The sequence below is a fragment of the Gordionus sp. m RMFG-2023 genome, chromosome 1, assembly GCF_954871325.1.
Source record: "Gordionus sp. m RMFG-2023 chromosome 1, tfGorSpeb1-WG-v2, whole genome shotgun sequence".
Lineage (NCBI taxonomy): Eukaryota > Metazoa > Nematomorpha > Gordioida > Chordodea > Parachordodidae > Gordionus > Gordionus sp. m RMFG-2023.
The window spans coordinates 13,029,255-13,055,209 of NC_088775.1; the positions used below are offsets into that span (position 1 = coordinate 13,029,255).

General features: G+C 27.4%; 1 protein-coding gene across 1 annotated transcript in view; it reads right to left on the reverse strand.

Moving 5' to 3' along the window:
- Positions 1-25,955, reverse strand: part of LOC135922575 (terminal nucleotidyltransferase 5C-like) — a 32,678-nt gene continuing 6,723 nt past the window's right edge. The window contains exon 2 of the mRNA XM_065456975.1: positions 1-2,038. Coding sequence (XP_065313047.1) covers positions 430-1,917 — 1,488 coding nt within the window. The 5' untranslated portion in view covers positions 1,918-2,038 and the 3' untranslated portion in view covers positions 1-429. The remainder of the gene's footprint in view (positions 2,039-25,955) is intronic.

Here is a 25,955-nt window from a genome sequence, read left to right on the forward strand (position 1 = left end):
TAAAATCAATTCATATTTGTACATATATCTCTAAAAAATTGTTAATTTTTGATTATGTATTTTTTTTGTATAATTTCTTTTAATATAGTAATATATATGTAAAAAAAAGATGTCACAAAAATTAATATTAAAATTATAAAGGCTAAATCCTATATCACATGGTTTTTTTTAAATATTTATTAGCACCTTTTAATGGGCTTTTTGAGACTAATTTTAATCTGAGACTAATTTTAATCGAGTTTGAATAAATATTTATACGATTAAATATCTAACAGAAAAATAAGATTAGCAAGTGATTAAATTATTTACAAAGGATATATAATAATAATAAAAAACAAATGTCTAAAAAATATGTAATATATTAATGTAAAAAAATATATAATAAAATTCGAGATTGATTTTTAAAAAAAATATTCTTATAATTCATTTTCATGCATATTGTATACAAGTACATTTCGCAGAATAGGAAACGGGCGGAGGTGGATGATTATGATTAACGATAGGTATAAAATAGAATGGTTGCTGATAGTATTGCGAAATTGGTTGAAATGAACAAAAAATGGGCTGAATATAATGTTGAGCACTAGATGGCGGTAAATAAACCGGGGGAATATTTGAAAAATTCTTGGGCCTATAATATTTATATTTAAAATTATCTTTGATGTTGGTCGAATCGTGAAGAAGATTATAGCTGTAAACGTTGTAATAAACCTGGTAAAAAAACTTTTCGATCAACTTGAGTATTTCACGCCTCTCGTGCCCCATCAAACACACCGTACTATGGTCCACTACGCGGTAGAGCGTGAGCAAATAATTGTACAACGAATGTGGGTCCTTGAGAAAATGGTTATGCAGGTACGAATCGAGTTTGTCCTTCTGCTTGCGGAGGTCACCAAAATCGATGAAAAATCGAGAACACATGTATTTTTCGAGGGATTTAATATCATCGTAGTCCTCGGGCTCGTAACCCTGAACTAACAGGTGACAGTATTTGAGCAGGCCCCCGCCGCGAATTTCCTCGGGCCTGACGGTTGCAATCAGTTTTTGGCGTAAATGGCGTTCGGATCGGTCGAAATCGCCGTACATGCTCTCGCACACAATGTCTAGGGGCGGTTGGTGAGTTGGAATAGCTTTTTCCTGGCGGTAATTTTTGAGGAGGGGGTCCAAAATGATTTGGAATGAATCGACGCTGAATTCGAACTGCCTCTTCATGCTACTGACGAATTTGAACTCTAAATTCCGCCCGTCCCTATTGTTGAGCGCTATTAGGCTCCACAGGTCTCCGCCCGAGCTCACCTTGACCATCTTATGCACGTACATCTCCTGCAGAAGCGAACGATTAATGTTGTTACTATTAATTGATATCTTCTGGCCTATTGGTTGCTTACTATCTGGGCAATCGTCACTATTATCACTATTATTACCACTATCATAGTCGTTGGTGTTGCTACTTTCCAGGGCCGGACTGTGAGAGGATTCGCAATAAAGTGCGAACAGGGTTTCCAACACGACGTTCTTGATACGATCCATATCTTTGGCTCCTTGTAGACGCACGAGGTATATCAAATCCAAGTCGTTGTAGGACGGGTTTTTATGGCTACCAATATTTGAGCGCTTCTCCAAATTACTGGACTTATTATCAAGATGCCTATTTGTTTCGTGGGCTATGACGTGACAGGCGGCTCCGCCATTGACCCTAACATCAGTTACGTCGACCCCTACGTCGGAAAGTCGCTTGTGAACACGTTCCACGGCATTCCCGAGCCGAACACTAAGCGTAGGAAATAATTCGGCTCCTGGACCGTGTGGATGGATATGAACCTGAGAATTTAATAGATCAATTAAGCGATCGTATTGGGGTGGGGTCAGAATGCGCAGATTACTGGATAGTTTTGTATCTTCAATGCATTTCGTCATAGTAAACTATTATTACGTTAGAATTTCAATGTGAGAATTATTTTATTAAAAAGGTTGCAAAAAAATGAATGAGTGAATGATGGTTTGTATTTGCGTTGATTGAATATTTAATACTGTCCGTCTGTGGGATTAAAATAGAAAAAACAAAATATTTTAAAATGCCCAATTATTTTTATGAGTAAACGAGAATAAACAAAATAATGGTCAATATTCATAAACATATCTTAAAATAGCATAACATTAGAAGAGAGAAAAAAAATTAAAATGCAAGTTGTTTTTTTTTTCTTTCAAGAAAATATAAATTTAATACAAAAAAATAAACAAAATATACGTTGTTTAAATAAAAAAAAATTATATTATCGATATTCATTTCAAAAGAAAAAAACCAGGCTTAAATTTTTGGAAATAAATTTTACGTAAAGTTTTAAAGACGTCACTGAGTTTAAAAAAAAGAAAATTATTTGAATCCAAAAAATTCCCCCAATCTTATAAAAATGAATGACGTCACTAACTAAGAAAATACAAATCTTTAGATTTCAAACCCCGCCACCTCCCTCCCGAACCTCGGTGGAAAATCTAGTGAAGCCCTTGATCAAATATCGAAAAAGTAGTAGAAGGAATGCGAGATCTTTGTGAGATACAATTTATTTTTCTTTCAAATTTTGGTTTAAAAAAATTTAAGAACAGCATTAAGATTTCAAATACCTCCATCGGATCAGCAGCTGTAACTAATCCGCTAGATAAGATGTGTATGTGAGACCCGGGACACAAAAACCCATATATTTTAAGGTTTCAAGAATGATGTAATATTTTATATTTTGTAACGATCATTAGATATTTTTTTTAGGAAATTAATTAATTTTCAAGTTTATTTAGAATGTATTTAAAAATAATTGAACACTTAATTTTTATTTAGTAGGTACTTTAAATTTTGGGCCAGTTATAAATAAATTTTGGCTTAAAAAAACTTTTTAATATTTTTTTTAAGTAAAGAGACATTTTAAAATAATTCTTTAAATATTTTAAAATGAAATTATGTTCAAAATAATTAAAAAATCGATAATATTTGTTGCGATGGTTATCTTATTTTTTTAAAAAATTTAATTTTTTTTTGAAGAAGTTAAGGTCAATGTTATGTAGGTGTAAATTTTTAAAGGGTCGCGCAAAATATAAAATTGGACGTTTTTGGTAATTTCTACTGACGGCAGCAATTTATTTCTTAAAAAAATTTCTATAATTTTTTAAACTCTATATATTCCCCCCCATACTCCCCTTTAACGAGCTTTCGGCCAGTTTTGCCTGGGACTGGGCTTCTGCTATAATTAATTATAATATATATACATGTATTCACTAATCACAAGACTATCTAATTCAAATAGTTTACCTTTCATAACCAATAAAATAACGATGAATCATGTCATTTTTTAGTGCTTCAATCCGTATAGTAGCCGAATTTAAGGAAAAAAGTTATAAACAAAAAAAAAAATTTGTGCCAACTTCACGCATAAGAGTTGATTGAAAGCACTAACGATGAAACTTATATCATTCTTTAGTGCTTAGTTAGTAGAGGTTAGTGCTTCAATCACTTTTGTAGCCGAATTTAAGAATAAAAAATTATTGGCGAAAAAAACAAAAATAAACAAATATTGGCGATATGCCAAAACAAAAACTAGAGTAGTACTAAACATCCGGTTTTCGCCATTATTTAGGGATTAATTAATGTATTTAAATTCCGTTATTAATTTAGTTAACCGCCATATGGAAAAAAGTTATAAGCTAAATAAAAATTATGACGTCACGATTTAAGCGTGAAGTTGGCCGAACTTTTGGAAGCACTAACGATGAAACTTATATCATTCTTTAGTGCTTCGTTAGTATAGGTTAGTGCTTCAATCACTTTTGTAGCCGAATTTAAGAATAAAAAGTTATTTGCGAAAAAAAAACAAATAATGGCGACGTGCCTAAACAAAAACCATAGTAGTAGTTAACATTCGGTTTTCGCCATTATTTAGAGCTCAATTAGTAAATTTGAATTCCGTAATAAATTTGGTTAACCGTTGTATGAAAAAATCGTAATGAACTAAAGAAATATTTAGAGCTAGGCCAGAAAATTATGAAAGATATTTATATCATTCTTTAGGGTTTCCTTAGTAGAGGTTAGTGCTTCAATTACTTTTGTAGCCGAATTTAAGAATAAAGTTATTTGAGAAAAAAACAAAAATAAACAAATGATGGCGACGTGCCAAAACAAAAACTATAGTAGTAGTTAACATCCGGTTTTCGCCATTATTTAGAGCTCAATTAATAAATTTGAATTCCGTAATTATTGGTTAACCGTCTTTATAAAAACTTATAATAGGCTAAGGATTATAAAAATATATAAAATATAAATAGATGCTGGAGAAAAAATGTAGTTGCTACAATAAAATAATAAAAATTATATAATTATTACACAAGAATGGGGTTCAATGGACCCATTTAGGCAGTAGTGGAAATACTATTTTGTGACTTGGTTATATTCATGTATTTTGGGAACCTTAATATATATAAGGTTCTGAAACATTATATTACTCTAATATGGCAGACGATCTTCGGAAACAATTGATAGGCTAAGTGCAAAAAGACAATATGCATTTTTAAATTACTTGGGGTTTTGAATCAAACTAATTAGGGTTCAAATTTTACAAAATAAGTACAAAATAATGGTAAAAATAAAATGTTTGTCGCTGATATATTTTTGTTTATTTTGTTAATAACTTTTTTATTTTAATTAAACTGATTGAAGCACTAACCTCTACTAAGGAAGCTCTAAAGAAGGATATAAATTTAATCATTAGTGCTTTAAAATTGCTGGCCATAATTTGACCTCTAAACATTTCTTTAGCGTATTACAATTTTTATTAAAGACGGTTAACCAAATTAATTACGGAATTCAAATTTACTAATTGAGCTCTAAATAATGGCGAAAACCGAATGTTAACTACTACTATAATTTTTGTTATTTTTGTTTTTTTTTGCAAATAACTTTTTATTCTTAAATTCGGCTACAAAAGTAATTGAAACACTAACCTCTACCAAGGAAACCCTAAAGAATGATATAAATTTCATCGTTAGTGCTTTCATAATTTTCTGGCCTAAATTTGACCTCTAAATATTTCTTTAGCCCATTACGATTTTTTCATACGACGGTTAACCAATTAATTACGGAATTCAAATTTACTAATTGAGCTCTAAATAATGGCGAAAACCGAATGTTAACTACTACTATGGTTTTTGTTTAGGCACGTCGCCATTATTTGTTTTTTTTTCGCAAATAACTTTTTATTCTTAAATTCGGCTACAAAAGTGATTGAAGCACTAACCTCTACTAACGAAGCACTAAAGAATGATATAAGTTTCATCGTTAGTGCTTCCAAAAGTTCGGCCAACTTCACGCTTAAATCGTGACGTCATAATTTTTATTTAGCTTATAACTTTTTTTCCATATGGCGGTTAACTAAATTAATAACGGAATTTAAATACATTAATTAATCACTAAATAATGGCAAAAACGGGATGTTTAGTACTACTCTAGTTTTTGTTTTGGCATGTCGCCAATATTTGTTTTTTTTGTTTTTTTCGCCAATAACTTTTTATTCGGCTACAAAAGTGATTGAAGCACTAACCTCTACTAAATAAGCACTAAAGAATGATATAAGTTTCATCATTAGTGCTACCAAAAGTTCATAAATCGCGACGTCATAATTTTTATTTAGCTAATAATTTTTTTCCCATATGGCGGTTAACCAAATTAATAACGGAATTTAAATACATTAATTAAGCATTAAATAATGGCGAAAACCTAATGTTTAGTACTACTATAGTTTTTGTTTTGGCACGTCGCCAATGTTTGTTTATTTTTGTTTTTTTCGCAAATAACTTTTTATTCTTAAATTCGGCTACAAAAGTGAATGCACTAACCTCTACTAACTAAGCACTAAAGAATGATATAAGTTTCATCGTTAGTGCTTTCAATCAACTTTTAAGCGTGAAGTTGGCACAAATTTTTATTTTTGCTTATAACTTTTTTTCCTTAAATTTGGCTACTATACGGATTGAAGCACTAATAAATTACATATGATTCATCGTTAGTGCTTCCAAATCTTCGGCCAACTTCACGGAGCTCAAGTCAAACAATTTTATAAGAAAGTTGTTACAAATATATGAAAATGTTTTATAATAAATCAACACATTGTCATATAATCTTTATTTTTCATCATTTTGTTTTGCTTAAAGCGAAAGGAAGGAAATTTAATATAATGATTTAATGCCACAAGAAAAATCATATTTATATTTTAAACCATAAACTTTCGTAAGAAAGCTATTTAAATAAAATATTAAACTTTTCATTTTTTTAGATTTTCTTATAAAATTTACAAAAATATTTTTGTTTAGATTTTGATTTCTATTGATATGTAGGATTTTAATAATAATAATTCAATATAATTAAAAATAACTAATTATAAATAGATTTATATACCATTTTCATATAATATAATCTTTATTTTACATCATTTTTTTTTGCAGCGAAAGGAAGGAAATTAAAATAATATTATGATGCCACAAGAAAAATAATACCTTATACCATAAACTTTCGTAAGAAAAATATTAAAATAAAATACCAATTGGGTGCTAATAGTGTTGTTAAAAGACTCGATTTTAAAAAAGGCTTATCCAGTTATTTAGTCAAAAAAATTAAAGCTCAGAGATTTAGTTTCCAAGCCATTATATATGAGCAAAATCTCTAGGCTTTAATATTTGTGGCTAATATGGGTGAGCCGTTTTTAAAACTCAAGCTTATTAAGAAAGTGCTAATCCATTTAAAAAAATTGTGGCTTCACATCCCAAGCACATAGTTAACGACGCCCCTGATCTGTACACAATTTAGCTTATTGGATATTTAAGGTAGTGTTGTTATATGGCTCGTTTTGAGCCGAATTTTAAAAACGGCTAACTCAATATTTCGTCCAGAAAAATATTACTTAAGCCTCAAGATTTTGCTCATAGAAGGAACAAAGGTCTAGGCATATATTATCGAAATCTCGAGACTTATACAATATTTTTCTGGCTAATTATGACAGTAACATTTGCAACCGCGTCTAGCCCCTATTGGAATAAATAATCTATACATTTCTATAAAAAAAAATATAAGAATGAATACCTTTTTTAACTTTATAATACGATAACTTTCTAATAAAAACTGGCTTGACAATTATTTCATGTAGTGTTGTTAAGTCGATTTTGAAAAAAGGCGAAATCAATATCTTATTTAAAAAATAGTATGAAAGCCTGAAGATTTTGATCATAGGTGCAAAGGTTTGGATATCTATTAGAAATATTTTAAGGCTTAGGCGAAATTTTTCTTGAGAAGATATTGAGTTAGCCGTTTTAAAAAATAGGGTGAAATAGAGCCGTTTAGCAATACTAAATTTAATTTCCTCAAAAAATTTATTTTGATAACAAAAATCAAAGTTTGAAAAGTTCTTCAAGGATTTTAATTTCTTGAGAATGTCTGCCTAAGGCTGTGTCCTAAATCAAAAAAAAAATTTCTTGGAGATTTGGGAGATACGAAACATGTCCCGATTCATACATTTATTTTCAATTTTAAAATGTTTGATATGAATGATTTACAATTTCTATTTTTTATATTATATTTATATTATATGTATTAATTCTAGAGATCAAGGACTTTTTAAAATATTTGATAGTATTCCATCTTATCCTGACAAATTTCGTCAGATGTTCCACATGCATGTGGAAACATTCAACTACATTCTTATAAATTTGGAGTCTATAGACACCGCTATAGTTAAACATAAAAACATAAATTTTATTAAATTTTGCCTTTATTCCAGAAAATTTTTTCTTTATTTCTTCATATGTAAGATCAAAGTTCTTACCAATCTCTTCTAATTTGATTTTGCTAGCAGCGGTGTCTCTATATTTTAGATCACTAGTGCACCATAAATATCTATATCTTCTAATATTTTCCATTAATAAATATTCGGTTGCCATTTTAATCCCTCAAATTGTAAAAGTTTAAGGAAAAAATGATTAAAGTTTTACGAATCGTATAACTTTTAAGAATTATGTGATTTGCGCAAAATCGAAAAAATCATTTAGGCCATCATTTTAATTTTCCATTAAAAATGGCTTATATTATTTTTTTCGTTAAATTCGCGCAAATTGCGCGAGATAATTTTTATGCAATTTTTGATATTTAGGACACAGCCTAAACAAGTTTTTTTTAAATTAAATTTTTGTTAAATTCCAAATCTTTTAAAAAATAATTTGTACTTTCAAAGATATTAATTTTGAGAAAAATATTGCCTAGAGAAAAATGTAATATGATAGCCAAGGTTTCATGTCAATTTAGCGAAAATCGCGAATTTTTTATAGCGATGTGAATATATTACAGAAACTTTTATAGCGAAGTAATTATCGCGAAATCCAAATCGTGAAGACAATATAGCAAAAAATAGAAATATATCGCGAAGATATTATAGCGAATTTAATATCACGAGGTCAATACTGCGATAATTGTTTAGTGTTGTTAATTAGTCGAGTTCTTCCGACTGTCGGTCGAGGAAATCGGCTGAAGTGGATCCATTTATTAGGCTTAGTCGAACCATTTAGTCGGCCTAGTTTACCCAGTCGAATAAACGGAAGTTCAGAGCCGAATTTGCATCACTGTATAGTAAGGTTAAAATTAAATTGTAAACATAAAGATTTCAGTGAAGATGAATCATAGAAAAGTGACAATTGTCATATAATCCTTATTTTTTAAGTTTTATGACGCAAATGAGTAAGAATATATAATTATAAACATGTCAATAGTATTTCAGCGAGGATCTACCAGAGAAAAGTGACAATTGTCATAATCGTTATTAAACTTTTTTGTAGCAAATGGGTAAAAATAATTGAGATTTTAGGGAGATGAACCATAGAAAAGGACTAGGGCTGTGCCGATCCACATATTTTTCACCTATCCGATCCGATTTTGCCTCAAAACCGATCCGATATTTCTACTGATTTTTAATCACCCCCGTTTGAATCAAATGTAATTAAGAAATCAATATTTTTTATGTAAAAAATCGAAATATGAATTTTTTTTATTTCTACAATTAAGACTATAATAAAAAAATATATATATCCATTTTATGTTGGAATGATAAAATTGTAATATTTAATATATAAAATTATAATATATTAGATTTTTTAATAAATATGAGAGCCTCTAGATTTTCTGGGGATAAGCTTCTACGATATGGACTATCTATATCTCCTGCTGTACTGAAGGCAGACTCAGATGATTCCGCAGATAACGCATTTTGCAAAATTATCTTTGTCTTTTGTAAAATATTTCCATAATTCAGATACCATATTTAAAAAAATACTTTTATTTAAAGTATAAATAAAAAAATTGACGTTATTAAAAAAGATTTAAAATAAATAAAACTTTGGGTGTTCCTTCCTTATTTTAAAAAAGAAATAAAATTTAGAAAATATTATAATAATGTAATAAATATACATAACATAAAATAACAAAAAAAAGAAAAGTAAGAAGATCGGATCGGAGTTTTTACAGGTATCGGCCCGATCTGATATTTTCGGAAAACGCTAAATATCGGCACCGATCCGATATTTAATATCGGCACAGCCCTAAAAAGGACAATTGTCATATTCATTATTTTTCAATTTTGAAGTAAATGAGTAAAAATCTAAATTGTAAGCATGTTAAATTAAAATTTCAATGAAGATGAACCATGGAAAAGTGATAATTTTCATATTTGCTAATTTTTGTCATATTCATTATTTTGAAGTAAATGAGTAAAAATATAAATTGCAAGCATGTTAAATTAAAATTTCAATGAAGATGAACCATGGAAAAGTGACAATTTTCATATTCGCTAATTTTTAACGTTTTATACCACGCAGATGTTATATAAATGTTATAAAAAACTATTACTCTAAACATATATCATTATCAATACTATTTTAGAGAATTTATAAGTAAAATTGGCAATTTTTAGCTGTTAATGACCTATCTCATTTTGTTTTGTATATTGTGTTGTTTATATAATTTAAAACACCATTGAAAATTATCAAAGTAATGCAGCAAAAAAATCAGAATTATTATGATCTTTACCTTAATACGCGGTATATAAATATAATACTTAAAAAAATATAGGAGAAAGAGGCGCTATTTGGAAATTTTTGATTTAATGTACTAAAATTTTGTGAAAAAATTACTGTTAACAAAAATAATTATATGAGTGGGATATTCCGTCATTAAGCTATTATTTCAATATGCGAAATAATTGTTGGCTCAAGCATATTTTTTCGTTTTCCGTCCGAAACTACCCCATACCCTCCAAGCTCAACAAATTGCAAATATTTTAAAAAATATCAAATCAATCATCTTGAAATTTGGTAAATATATTCATTTTAACAAATATTTAAATTACTATAAGAAGCAGGTCAAATTACTTTCAGGTTTTTTTTTATTACCTATACCTTCCAAAATACGAATCGAATATTTGCATTATTCGTTTCAATTAGATCAAATATTTGTATTATTTTTATCGTAAGATTCGAATAACTTCTTATTCGTATTCATACGAATAATAAAAACATTATTCGATTTGATTCATCAAACATTCGATTCGAAAATTAAATTCTAAAAAAAATTCAAAAATAGTTTATCAGGATAAAAGTTTAAAAAAATAAACTTTGCAAGGAACATGTTAAATACTTAACCCTGGAGTAATACTACACATTTGTAAATATTACGATTTACAGAGCGCATTTGACCAATATCCAAATTAGTATATTTAGATGCGCTTGCAAATAATTTTTTTCCCTATTATTTAATTTTTATTTTATCGTCATTAGAACTAAAACACTGCTCATAAAAATTAAGATAAGTCAAAACGACCCTATATATGGAAATATCAGAGATAACCCAATTGGTAGAAAGGGAAAATCTACCCCAATCTATTCGTACTATTTATAAGTTTTGCCCATCAAAATTGAAATCTGCGAACACTGCAAAAAAGGCATGTCGGATATATGAAGCATCATGCTACCATGAATGCTATATATTTATAAAATTTTCTTTTAAAGGAACATATTTGTATTCAATGTTTTATGATAATTTTTTAAAAAAATTTTTGTCAAAAGCTCAATTTATACTAAATATTTAAAATCTTATATCGTAATAATTTTTACGATAGATTAGATTAGTAGTAAAGTAGCATTCATAAGATTCGTAATGCAGGGTAGTGTTAAAATACCTAACTATAGCCAACTATAAAACAGCGTAGTCATGTTTTTAACCAAAAATATTTCAATCAAATCTCCAGGCTTAATTCAATTTTTTAGGCTAAAAGCTAGACTAACAATTGAGATGGTCAAAGTTATGTAATTTAACACTAGTGCAGGTTTAAAAAAAAATTAAGTTTACTTTCCAAAAAGTTATCCTAGACTGCTTTTTACTTCTTATTTTCTTTTCGGTTTTTATGATATTTTATTATAATTTGTTTTATATGTAAAAAAAATTTTTAAACATATTTTGTTATTTATATTTTTTAATTCTAAAAATAAAACAATGTAAAAATAAATGATATGTGGCGCCATAATACATATAAAACAAAAAACATAAATAAATTAAATTCACAAGCATTTTTGTTTATTTTTATATTTTAATAAATGAAATATTTTATTTTGCAAAAGGATGATGCTTAGGAGGCCGGGGTAATATTGCCCATAAAAAATTTAAGGGCTACAAAAATAGATTAGCAAATTCTCTAAGATAGAAATTGATTAAGAAATATGAAAAACACCAGGAGTATTATCCTTTCACGTTCTGTGAGTGCATCTTATTAATCCTAATTCCTTACAAAAAATAAAATATCTATTGTCATTCGTGCTACTGCTTCTAATATTTTTATAAATTTAGTTGGATTTTTTTTTATTTAAAATAATCTCTGCTTTAAAATGGCTAATAAGTACTCTGCCCAAACCTGACACCAGTCTTCTCAATTTATTACAATTTGAATTCAAGATATTAAAATTACTAAAAATATTGAATATTTTTTGTACATATTAAAATTGGGATTAACTTATAATTTAGAATTGATATTTAGTTGTGTTGAATCTAATAATATATCTGATTCAGGTGAAATATCAGGTTTAGAGCCCATTCTGATATTTCTACACTCCAAGGGCACTCAAAATAGACCAATTAGATCCAAAAAAGCTATAACAGCTTGATGTCGAATGCTTTTATTCTATTCAGTAAATTCTGTCAATTTGGATATCTGAACATTAAATACACACTAGAAATTTACCTAATCAACAGTTATTAATAGAAATAATTAAATGATTTATTTTTGATTAAAAAAATTTTCTTATATCCATTATGTTTAAGATTAAATAATGTAAGTAAATAAACTTAAAATTTCTGTGAGATAAAATTTAACTTAAAGAATAACTTTATTTTAAATAATTTTAATTTAAATAGATTAAGATTACTTTGAAATTAACATCTTATGATAACCTTTTATATTTTTTGAAATATTGTTTCTACGGTAGGGGGATCCCCCCCCCCACCGCTGTCTATGGGTAATGTTATAAGTATAGTATGATTTTTACCTAATGATATTTATAAAACGATATATTTGTTTAAAAAATGTAGAGAAAAATTTAAATTCGACAAAATTTACTTTGATTTTAAAAATCAATAAATTTTTGTTAAAATTCATTTTGTTGTTTATAACTTATTTAATATGTGAAGAGTTTAAAAATTATTTAACCCGCCCGCTAGTCAGTTTTATAAAATTATTTACCCTTCCGCCCCTTAGATGGGCGAGCGTGGGCTCAAAACTCACTAGTTTTACCAAATAAATTCAAAAATTCTTAAAAATAACGATTCTGGCAATTGTCATTTTTCTATGGTACATCTTCCTGAAATCTTATTAACATGTTTATAAATTTTTTACCCATTTGATTCAAAAAAGTTTAAAGATAACGATTATGACAACTGTCACTTTCCTGTGGTTCAACTTCCCTAAAATCTCAAATTAACTTGTTAAAATTTATTTTTTTTAAGTTTAAAAATAAGGATTATAAAATTATAACTTTTCTGTGGATATTCCCTAAAATCTCAATCTATATGTTTACAATTTATTTTTTTTATCTATTTGCGTCAAAAAAATAAAGATTATATGACAATTGTTATTTTTCTATAGTTCATCTTCATTGAAATCCCAATTTAAAATGTTTATAAATATTATTACCCTGACTAAGTGATGCAAGTTAGGGTCAAAAATTCGATTTAGTCGACTAAATGGGTCAACTAAGCCGACTAAATTGATTAACTTAGTCGACTGATTTAGTCGCTCGCGAGTTATAAACTATTGTCTTAATCGAATTTTGAATGATGATTCAAAAATAAATTACATCTAAGTGAAATAAGGGATTTCTCTAATTCAAAATATTTTGAATCTTATGATTTTACGATCTTTTTTTTAATCTTTTCTTTATAGTTCAAAATATAATAGGAATCTGAATCTAATATTGCTGGCGCAGCCTGCATGAAGTTTGCCAAACTTTTCATAAGCTAATTCTGTAGTTTAAACCAAAATGCTTAACTACAATAAATGTAGGTTAGTGCTACAGCATATTCATAGTTACTCAGAATTAAAACTACTTAAAGTAATTTTTACAGAATTTTCAAAAGATGATTTTGCTAAGTAAAAATTTTAATTTTCTCAGAATTGAATTTCTTAGAAAATATAAAATATTGCTCAGATATTTTCTATTTATTTTATTTAAGTGCATAAGTAAGATTTTTTGAGTTTTAAAATTAATCATTACTCTATATCATAATAATTTGGTAAATCGAATAAAATAATTCTGAGAAAATTTTTTAAAAAATTACTTGGCAAAATCTTCTATAATTTCTAAAAATATTCTGAGAAAATCAACAAAAATTCTTAACTTTTATTATTTTTTTATCTTGAAAAAATTTCTAAAATATTTGTTCAAACTAAGCTTTAATGGAAAAAAGAACATTTTGAAATTTTAAGTTGGGAGGGGGGATTTATTGCGATAAAAACTTGAACCAAATATGCCATCCGTTTTTACAACTATGCGTGAGAAGAGCCCTGAAAGATATTGGTTGATAAATAATTTATCGTATCAGATAAAGATTATGTTGTAACTGTTGAAAAAAAGAAGAAATAAATGTAATTGAATACAGAAAATGTCAGTCATTTTCTAACAGGGGAATGAGTTTTTTCCTTGTGGATAGGGGAAAAACGTGATCATCAGATGTTTTGATTTTTAAGGATTCCTTTGTTAGCTATTTTGGATTAATTGGAGCAGATGTCAGCCGGGAGAAATGAAGAATGGACCTGTGGGAGTGAAGAACATGTGAAGCGGGATAAATATGATTTATAATATTTATATATTTCTTTTTTAATGGATAGATAAATATGAATAAATGTGTTATGAAGAAATATGGATTGTTTTATGGATTTGTTTTATTGGTGACCGCGACTACAGGTTCGATTCCAGGGTTATTCGGTATTTTAAAGGTAAAACAAAATTTTTGTTGTATATTTTATCTGATAAATTTTTGGCAGCGCAGTAGTACTAACCACGATACAGGGGGTCAGGAGGTGAGATTAAGGGGTGAGTTTAAGGATTTCTATACTTATATATTTAGCTTACAAAAGTAAAGAAGAAAGTATGTAATGGGTATTAGGCAGGAATATGGAAATAAGATCAGGTATTTAAGACAGTAATATTTGGTATATTATATGTCTAGATGTATATTGTACATCCAATTTTGATCATTATTTATGCCTTAAAACTCATTGAATGGTGTTATAGATATTCCGTCATATGAAGATAAAAGACCTCATGATCAGCAGGACAGAAAGGATTGCTAAATATTTGAAATTTAGGAAAATATATATGGAAATAGACTTTTGTAATAAGGTGTGTATTATATAATTATGCATTTTGGGTTTTTAAAGGGATGGACATGTGTGGGATCATTTATTATTAATTAATGTTAATATATTGTATTTGCAATTTAGTTTCAATTAAGGTTGATATGTTATTAAAGGATCTATTGAGGGTGAGTTAATGTGGTTATTTTGAAGTAATTAACCATTTTTATGAAATAGGGTGTAATGTGAATTACACATATGATATATTTAATTATGAATGATAATTTGAAGGAATTGAAGTATGATGAAGTCAGAATAATATCTATGTTAGATGTGGATAGTTATTTTGATTTAGTGTCTGCATTTAGTATATATATAAATTGGATAGGAATTTATATGATATATTAGATGATGTATAATATTTTTTTTTTCCAAATTATGAAATCTTTATATTTAATATATATATATATTTTTTTAAAATTATAAAATTTTATAAAAAGTTATATTTGCAATTATTATATTATTTTTATGGTATGCAATGATGTGAAGGGAAAATATTTTTACAGATAAGGTCAGCCCGTGTTGATGGGTATGCCTTGAGGTGAGAATATTATTTAGTTTGCATACTGGAGAAAGTTTTTTTTGTGTAAATTTTTTTTTGTAAATTTATGCTGCATATTACATTTTTTTAATCTTTGTAATAATTTTATAGCACATCACTATTTACTATTTATTTAAGAACATTTTTTTAAAGAAAAGACTCAAATTATTTTATATTGTGAAGGTATATTATAAATTCTTTACATATATATCATATAACACATTATATTCTCAATTTTTGTTACTTTGCATTCTACATTTTTATGAATTTGTGCTAATTGTGATGGCAGAGTTAGGTAGAAATGGTATATTTTTCTTAGGATACTGAGTAATTCCTAGATGGAAAATATTGTATTTTCTACATCCTATAAAATATTAAATTTATTTCTATACATATGTTTTGTAATTTTTTTTAAAATCTTTGTTCGGCAAAGTTTCGCAATTTACCTAAAGATGGATTTTTATATTCATTTTAGGAGATATTTATAAGGATGTAGCTTTGTTTTTTTTACATGACAGAAGGAAAATTACATGTGTTGAAATTGCATTTCACACACAGACAATATGTTCACATTACATTATTATATGTAAAATCATTATTTCTTAATTACCATGAATCATACCCAAATAATGTATATTATAGCTCATATTTCCCAAATGTCTTAAAATGAATGAATTATTAAGTTTTGCTGATATTACATTGTCCATATTAAGGTTCCATAGATTATAAAGGCAGATACTCCAATGTACATGTCATTATTGATAATATGTGTTTCCGCGATTATATATTGAAATGTATCGGAGATATTATATTATAAATCATCATAAGGGAAGTCGATTCGAGAAATTCCCTGCAGAGAGATGATTCGTTACAATTCAAAGTCGATACAATTAAAAGTTGATAAAAGGGGGCGATTCGATACAATTCAAAGGGGCGATTCGATACAACACCACCACAGAGAGAGGGACGCTGGGCTTGTGAAGGGTGGGCGTGTTGTAACTGTTGAAAAAATGAAGAAATAAATGTAATTTAATACAGAAAATGTCAGTCATTTTCTGACAGGTGAATGAGTTTTTTCCTTGTGGATAGGGGAAAAACGTGATCATCAGATGTTTTGATTTTTAAGGATTCCTTTGTTAGCTATTTTGGATTAATTGGAGCAGATGTCAGCCGGGAGAAATGAAGAATGGACCTGTGGGAGTGAAGAACATGTGAAGCGGGATAAATATGATATAATATTTATATATTTCTTTTTTAATGGATAGATAAATATGAATAAATGTGTTATGAAGAAATGTGGATTGTTTTATGGATTTGTTTTAGATTATATGCTTACTTAATAGACAATAGGTAACAAAATTCCATAAAACATTCGTTTATGATTTTAGGAATTTTTGTGAGTAAATAAATATTCAATATGTAATTTCCTTTAAATAAATGCCGCATTATTTTTATTATTTCGCGGTAATATGCTCGCGATAATGACTTTACACAAAAAAACATTCGTGGTAAAAAATTCGCGATAAAGGTTTCGCTAAAATGTATTCGCTCAAATGAATTCACGGTTAAGGTTTTTTTGCGGAAATAGATTCATGACAATGGCTTCGAGATATTACCTTCGTTATAAAATTCCTTCGCGATAAAAGTTTCCCAAAAAATTGTTTTGCGATAAAAGTTTCCCTGAATTGACCTGATACGCCAACTTTCGTCTTATATTTTTAGAAGGTGAAAAAATTGAAATTTTTGTTTAAAATAATATGTATTTCAATTTCGTTAAATTTGATTTATATTTGTATTATGATGTTTATTATATGGTTTATTTATATATATTTTTTGGCAAAAAAAATTTGCATAATTAAATTTTAACAAAAAAATTTTTTAAATTGAAATTCCAACAACTTATATATGTCACGGTTTTTTCAAAATAAAGGGAAATGCAAAATTTTAGTCTCACATTTTTTATAAACAAAAAAGTAATCAAAAATATTATGTTTTTTTAATAATTAATAATTATCAGAGACCTGCAGAGGTACCATTTGCACGGCCCGGCCCGGATATTTTAAAAAAAAAATTTTTACGGCCCGGCCCGGATTTAAAAATTTCAGGCCCGGCTCGGAATTTTTTAAAATTATATTCGACCTGGTATATACAAAAATTCACCTATGAGGTATTTTACCATATTTTTCAGCGAGTATTATCGCTTATTATTTAAAAAATACATGTAAAAAGCTAATATTTTGAGAATATTATATTGAATTTATAAAAATTATAAAACTGTTATTTATAAAAATGGATATTTTGAGCATATACTATATTTTATATTGCATTTATAAAAATAAAACTAATATTCATAAAAATGGTAATAATATTTGTCATATACTATATTTTATATTACATTTAAAAAAAATAAAACTAATAATTTATAAAAATTGCAAAGAATATAATATATTGTATTTAATTTACTATTTAATTTATAAAATAAAAATAAATCGCTATTTAAAAAAATGCATGTATAATAAATAGTATTTTGAAAATATAATCTAATTGCACAATATTAATATAATTTATTTTATAATATAAATTTTTAACAAAAGAAGATAATTGTATTATATAATATTGTAAAAAAAAATAATGAAAAATGTTGGATTAAAAACTTTCATGACTCAAGGTAAATATAATAAATGCAATAAATATTTGACAGTTTGCAAAGTAAAAAACCAGCATGATTGACGAAACCCTATACTCAAGAAAGATATTAAAAAGTCACAAATTATCATGAAGAAAGAGAATATCTACCTTTTCAGGTTGAAGATTACTTCTTCTTTCTTCAAGAATTCTCCCAGTAGTGGAAAAATTCCGCTCACAGCTTGCACTTAAAGCAGGAATTGCCAATTTTGCTAAAATTGAAAATTCGCTTTGATGAGCCGCCCACTACTCTAACAAATTATCCACCTTAAATGTTTTATCTATTTTTTATGTAATTATAATATTCATCATCGGGTATTGACATATTACCAGAATTACCATCGCCCCATTTGTCATAAAACGATTCAGTTTGTTTAACAACAGTCGTAATTTGACTGGTCGATGGTATTTCATTTACTTCCTGAGCCTCTTGTAATTTAATATAATCTTTTATATAGTTTTCCGTCATTTTGCGATCTGTCACTGACTACATACGTAGTTGCTTGAATTTGGGACAGAGAAAAAGAGAAATAAAATGATACTTGTATAAAACAAATTTTTTAATTATAAAATGCTTTATATTAAGTATCAATTTTATTTCTCCTTTTCGCTTTGAAAGGTATTACAAACTTTAAGAAGTGATATTCCTTTATTTGATTGTTTTGGTAAAATATATTCTAAATATTTAGATATGAATTATAAAAAATATATTAATAATACTTGAATATTGGGGCTTATTTAAGATATTCCTTTATTTGATTGTTTTGGTAAAATATGTTGTAAAAATTTAGATATGAATTATAAAAAAATATATTAATACTTTGAATAAATTTGCAGGAAATTAATAATTAGATCGATCTGTGGGTTGTTAGGTAGTGTTAACCATCACCCAATATTATATTAATCATAACTATAATATAATATAATCTTATAACTATTAACTCAAAATGTAAAAATTTTTATAAAAAATATTAAGGCCCGGCCCGGATATATTTTAAAAAAAATTTTTTAGGCCTGGCTCGGATATGTTTAAAAAAAATTTTTTTAGGCCCGGCCCGGGTATATTTCAAAAATTTAAAATACGGCCCGGGCCGGGCTTAGGGCCGGGCCTGCAGGTCTCTGATAATTATCATTGAATATTCCCACTTTTTTAAAACGGCCAACTCAATATTTTATCCAGGAAAATATTATGCAAGCCTGAAAATTTTTTGTTCATAGAAGACAAGGTCTATATATAACTCTAGGCCTAAACAATATTTTTCTGCCTAAAATATTGAGTTCGCCGTTTATTCTCATTTAATTTGATCAAAATTTAATCATTTTTATCAAATCTGACAGGTCATGTGATTATAAATAGACAAAGAGGAATTTATATAAATCAGCTGTTGTAACGGCAATTTCCGTGAGTTTGCCATAATCGTCGTAACTGTAAATTCAAAATTGCAACTACTAAAGTAGTTAGTTATATGTAATACTTTACGATAGTGTTCTAAATCGGGCCCAATTTTTCAAGCCCAGCCTGGCCCGATTTTTTTTAAAAAAAAGTTTTGCCGGCCCGGCCCGAACCCGAAATTTTTTTAAAAATTTTTTGCCGATTTTATAATTTTTATAATTACTTAAAATAAAAGAGATGTTATATGGCTTCTAGTTCTATAAATAAAATCAAATATTTTTATTTTACATAAAAAATTCAATATAAAATCTAAACATATTTTAAAAAATTTCCAAGGCCCGTCCCGACCTGGCCCGAATTTCTTTTTAAAATATTAAGCCCGACCCGGCCCGAACCCGATTTTTTTTAAAAAAATAGGCCGGGTATACAGGCCGGCTACTTTTGCAGATCTCTACTTTACGATATAAGTTTCACGAAATGAAATGAATTTTTTGAAATCAACGATTTCTTGACAAAATTCGAAGATCACAAAAATTGAAGAATATTTTTTTTAAGATCAGTGATATATTTTTTAATTTTTTGTTTGAATTTTAGGTAAAATTTAATCAAAATCTTGCTAGATATTTCTCAAAAAAAATATATTAAGAGATAATAAATCTTTGAGGATTTGTTATCTTGAGGAGCATTTCAAGCTGATTTAAATAATTTGATAATGGTGGGTAAATGTGGATAAAAAGAATCGCATGCTAGGTAGGATTGCTAAAAATTTAGATTTGGGGTCGATTAAAAATGATCCGATCAAGATTTTAACCAAAATAATATTATGTAAGCCTCAAGATTTGGCAAATAAGAAATCCAAACCTTTCTGCCATCTAAGGATAAAATTTCCAGACTTATACATAATATTATTTTGGCTAAAATCTTAATCGGCTTAGTTTTTAAAAATTGACCTGAATCAAGCTCTTTAACAATCCTACTAGGTAGGGCAGCGAAAACTTGATTTTGTCGGTTAGTTTTGTTTTTTTTTAAAAACCAGTAAAAGTTTGTTAAAAATTGTAAGCAAATATTATTTTAGATGAAATTATAAATAAAAAACAAAATTTGAAATGTATCATGTTTATTTATGGTTGAATTAAAAATTAAAAAGACACCGAAAGATTTAATTACTAATTAGGGGTGTAACGATAACACTTTTTGGAGGCCAATCCGATCCGATATTAAATTGATATCCTCCGACTACGATCCGTTAAAAAATATTGGTACATCTAGTTCTAATTCCAAATTAAACGCATGATAAAAAAGGTCCAAACTAAAAATTTAGTTCAATTTAAAAAAAGAGATACGCTTCTAACAACTTTACTATATGAATCTGAGAAAGTCGAGAACTATTTTAATAACTTTATTATATTTTTTTTTAAACTTTAAAATATAATTATTTCAAACTCATGATTCTAAACGTGGGGGCCCATTAGGGGGTACAAAAGGTTGCAGTTGTTTACCATCCTGCTTTTTTTTACAAAATAATGAATTTCAGAGACTCGCAGACCCGGCGGCTTGGCCCGGTTTTTTTAAAATATATTATATCGATTTAAAATATTCGGCCCGGCCAGGGTATTTACCGGGGTATAGAAATTCAAATATATTTTTTAAAAAATTATAAGCTGGTTTAGGTTAATAAATGTTTCCATTTATTTAACGAAATTTAAATAATTTTTTAAGTATAAGTTTAAAGGTAAGGTTGATTTATGTAAAATTTATTTGTCATTAAAATTCTAAGTGTAAGAAATTGGTTACAAAAATGCAAAATCTTTAAGTGGATGGAGGGAAAACTTTGGTATAACAGGAATATTAATTTTCTTGTTAAGTCGAAGTTATTTAGAAAGGAAAGGTTTAAATGTAAGGTTATTCGTTGACCGCGTATTTTTATAAGTATTTTCCTCGCGAGAAATTTTCATTATACTTACTGTTTAAAAATGAGAAATCAATTCAAAACTGTGCCCATCCACAAATTTTTCACCGATCCAATTGATTTTTACCATCTTTAAGCAATGTCATAACAAAAACTGCTAACTTTCGTGAATTGTTAAGTCTATATTGCTTTTTTTAAAATTCTCCAAAATTTAATCCTCTCATTTAAACGGCCTAAATCAAGTAGAGGTGATTTTAGCTAATGGCCACCTGCGGGCAAAATCTCCAAGCTTGGAAGTAATTTTCTTGGCTTAAAATCTGCAGGCAGTCATTATAAAATAGGTTAAATCTAGCTGTTTAACGTACCTATCTAAATGTGACTCATTAGATATTTTCAGAAACCTGCAGGCCGGGCTCGTATTTTAACTTTTTTAAAATACCCGGGCCGAGCCCCATTTTTAAATCGCAAGCTATAAAAATTAAAAATAATATATTTTAAAATAATCCAGGCATAAATATAAAACCCGAGCCCGAAAATTTGAAAAAACCAGGGCAAATAGTATTTCTGCAGGTCTCTAGATATTTTTAAATCCTTTTCTTGATGCAGATAATAAAAAATAATATAGAAGTTTTTAGCTATTCTATCATTTTAAATTATTCAATTTTTTTAATCATTACAAATAAATTGAGTTATTGGTTCTTATTATTATTAAATTATTGTATAAATATAAAAAAAAATATTATAATCATATATATAAGTTAGGATCAACGTCGGCAATGTGTTATTTTACAACTTTGAACATTTTTTGAGCGCGTTAAATTTAAAAATCGGATTTTACCGGAAACATATTATATCATGTTTGGAATACTTATCTTATGAACTGTAGACAGTTGTGCTGTTAACCTTTAAGTCATTTATAATTTATATAAAAACTATATGGAAAATAGAACATAAATTATATTAAGTCTATAAGTTTATGAAAAAACTGTCTGAAATTCATATGGTAGGTATTCTAAATATGATGAAATACATTTTTGGTAAAATCAGATTTTTAAAATTTTAAAAAACTAGCTCAAAAAATGATTTAAAGTTGCAAAATAACACATTGAGGAAAACACATTGATGCTAACAATATAAAAATCATAAAATATCTAAAAAATATAAATATAGGATAGGTTTTCTAAATAAAAATATCGGTGCGCCCTAAAAATGATTATCCATTAAATCTACAAAAGTAGCCAATAATATAGTTTGAGGCTATGAGAATAATATATAAATGATGATATAAAAATTCTATATGTAAAATATTTCAAACTAAAAAAACCTATAATTTGCAGTCCCTTACTCTCACGTTAATTGCTTTATCTCTAACAATTATTAATTGGGCCAATCGAACAAAAATATTAATGGGCCAATCGAACAAAAATATTCATTGGGCCAATCGAACAAAAATATTAATTGGGCCAATCGAACAAGTACAATGAAAAGTGTTAAAAATGATCTTATATCAAAAATGTGTTTCTGACCCATTGTTTATGTTTAAATAATTTCTTATTTTTTCAAACAATAAATTTTTCATATAAGTAAAAATATCTCAATTTGTGTAAACATCAATTTATTCGGATAAAAGGCGGATAACAGGAGTAATATCACCAGTTATTCAGATAAAAAGAATAAATTCAAACATTTCGGAGAAGAAAGGTATACCCAACGTTATTAGGAGAGGTAAACATCTCCAGAAGCTATTCGGAGAAAGGGACAAGTTATTAAGAGGAAAAAAAAGAAAACATCACTTTCTGAGAAATTGAGTTAATTAAACAAACAAATTATTAGATTAAAAAAAGTAAATAAGGGCAATTTTTTAAAGGAAAAGGAAGAAGAGTAAACAAATTATTAATGGGGGGGGGGACTAAAAAAATATTTTAATCATTCATTTGGTAAAAATATTAAAATATTGATTTAAAAGAAAGTTAAAAAAAAGGATGGTTGATTTTTTTACTAGGTTTTTATAGATAAACTTTTCAAAATAAATATTTATAATATTTAAAATCAAAGTAAGACAAGATCTTTGATTAAAAATAAACAAGTGACCTTGAATCCAATATTAACATTTATTTAAAAAATATATTTCCCTCTCCATTCATTATATTAGATATTAGCGAATGTAATTATAATAATAATATCTATTATCTCATATAACGAGTAGTCATTATTATCAATATCATAATAAGTTTAAATAAAAGATTTTATTGATATTTAGTTAATCAAATTTTTCCAAAAAAATATGTAAAGGTCACAGACGATATTGGTTCGGTTTTAATTCATATAAAAATAAAGAATTCGGGTTCAGGTTCGCAAAAAAAAAAGATAAAGATAATATTTGTTAAGTTTTAAACCCCTGAAACCCCGGTTCGTAACACTTTCTCAGATTAACTTAATAGAATATGTATAAAGAAAAAATATTTCTTCTAAAAATATTATCACTAAAATCCCATGCATAAAGGCAACTAATGTCTATTGTATTATTACTGCACATACAAATATATGTATGCCTAACTTATAGATTAAAACAAAAAACAGTATTTATTTATGATAAATATGGCAATAATAATGACCAATCAAAATTTAAAACGGTTAAGAAATCAAAAAGTTCAAACCCGTTTGCGGACTTATTTTAGAGATTTGGGTGACAAATTTTTTAACTTATGTTAGATTATAATTATAATAACGACAGCATAGAGATGTGGTTACTATATAGCTGGAACATGGAGATCAAAATGTTCTAAATAAGCCAGGGTTGGGTCTAACAGATCGATTAAATTTTTTAAAAAAATTATATTAAATCAGTTAGAAAATCATGAGTGTTATTTATTAAATACATTTTCAATTTCCCCTTGAAATAATTTACAAAATACAGTAATTATTCAAAATGAAGAAAATTTTTAAAATTATGGGCGGATAAAATGATCAAAAATAAAATCGAGCCAAGCTAAAAATTCCCGACCCATGCAAAAAGGTGTACAGAAAGTTAAACAATATTTTATAAAGGAAGTTAAGAAATATAAGGAAATGTTTAATTAACAAATATATTAATTATAATAATGCTTACAAAAAAATTGAAACTTTTCCGTTTCGTAGTATTTTTCAAAAACTTTTAAATGTTATCATATGTCCATATTGGTTACAGATATAACCTTTTTATTAATGTTACTCCATATATCGAGTAACAACAAATTTTATTCATACAAATTGGTATTTGCGAATCAAATTCGAATAACGAAATATCCGATTTGTAAAATAGAAGCACTAAACGGCTTGATTTGAGCCGATTACAAAAAGCGCGAATCGAGCCGTTTAATACCAACTAGGGCCCCATCACCAACTCTATACTGTATTCAAATATTAACATAACTAGTATTATTCAGTCCAAGGCGATAAGGATTCGCACAATAAAACAAATATAACAAAATTTTGGTTATTTGATTTCTTTCGAATATATCGCTTGGAAAAAAGAAGCAAATATTACAAAAGAGGCTGCAGATATTTTTACAAATCTAACTCTTCCTATCATCTTTCTCAAAATAAGGAGATAAAAACGCCGTATTGGAAATATTCATATTTGATATTAATAAAGCAAACTGCGCATGTGAGCCAAAAAATAATTTTAAAACCGAATTTAAACTAATTGGCAGTTCCGGATAATTTGTATATATTATATTTTTTTACCACTACCAACTAAAATTTAGATGTGAAAATGATTAATTAAACGCCACGTGCTAATTTTATTAGTTAAAGCAACCATGACTACACTAATCATATTCGATATTAAATTTTATATGGTAGAAATGTAAAAATACGAAAAAAAGTTATTAAAAATGATCAAGTTAAAAATAAATGTGATATAAAAAATTGGTAAATATTTTGTATTTTTAATATAAAAAAAACAACATTATACTCTGCCCAAAAATTTGATATTATTATTGCTGAGCTCTTGTGCCTTACTATACATTTTTTGTAATGATTTTTCATAGAAAATATTTTCCCAGCCGATTCTAAAAATGTTAACAAAAGCATATATATCAGAGACCTGTTTTTAAATATACCCGGGCCGGGCACGGGCCTTAAAATTTTTTTAAAAAATCCCGAGTCCCTTATATTTTAAAACCAAATCTTTTAAATTGCTATTATTAGCTATAAAAATTAAAAGTAAATATATTTGAAAATAACCCGGCTCGGGCCGGGCAAATTGTACCTCTGCAGGCCTCTGATGAAAAGACAATTTTATTCAATACTATCAATACTAGCCTAGATTGACACTTTAATCGGCGAATGATGGGTGTTTAGATAAAATGGCGTCAATTAGAGTAACTGGAGAATTGACTACAGCCTAGGAATTATTATTTAACATCATTGGTTTATAGCAATAAAATTAACTAAATTATATTTATA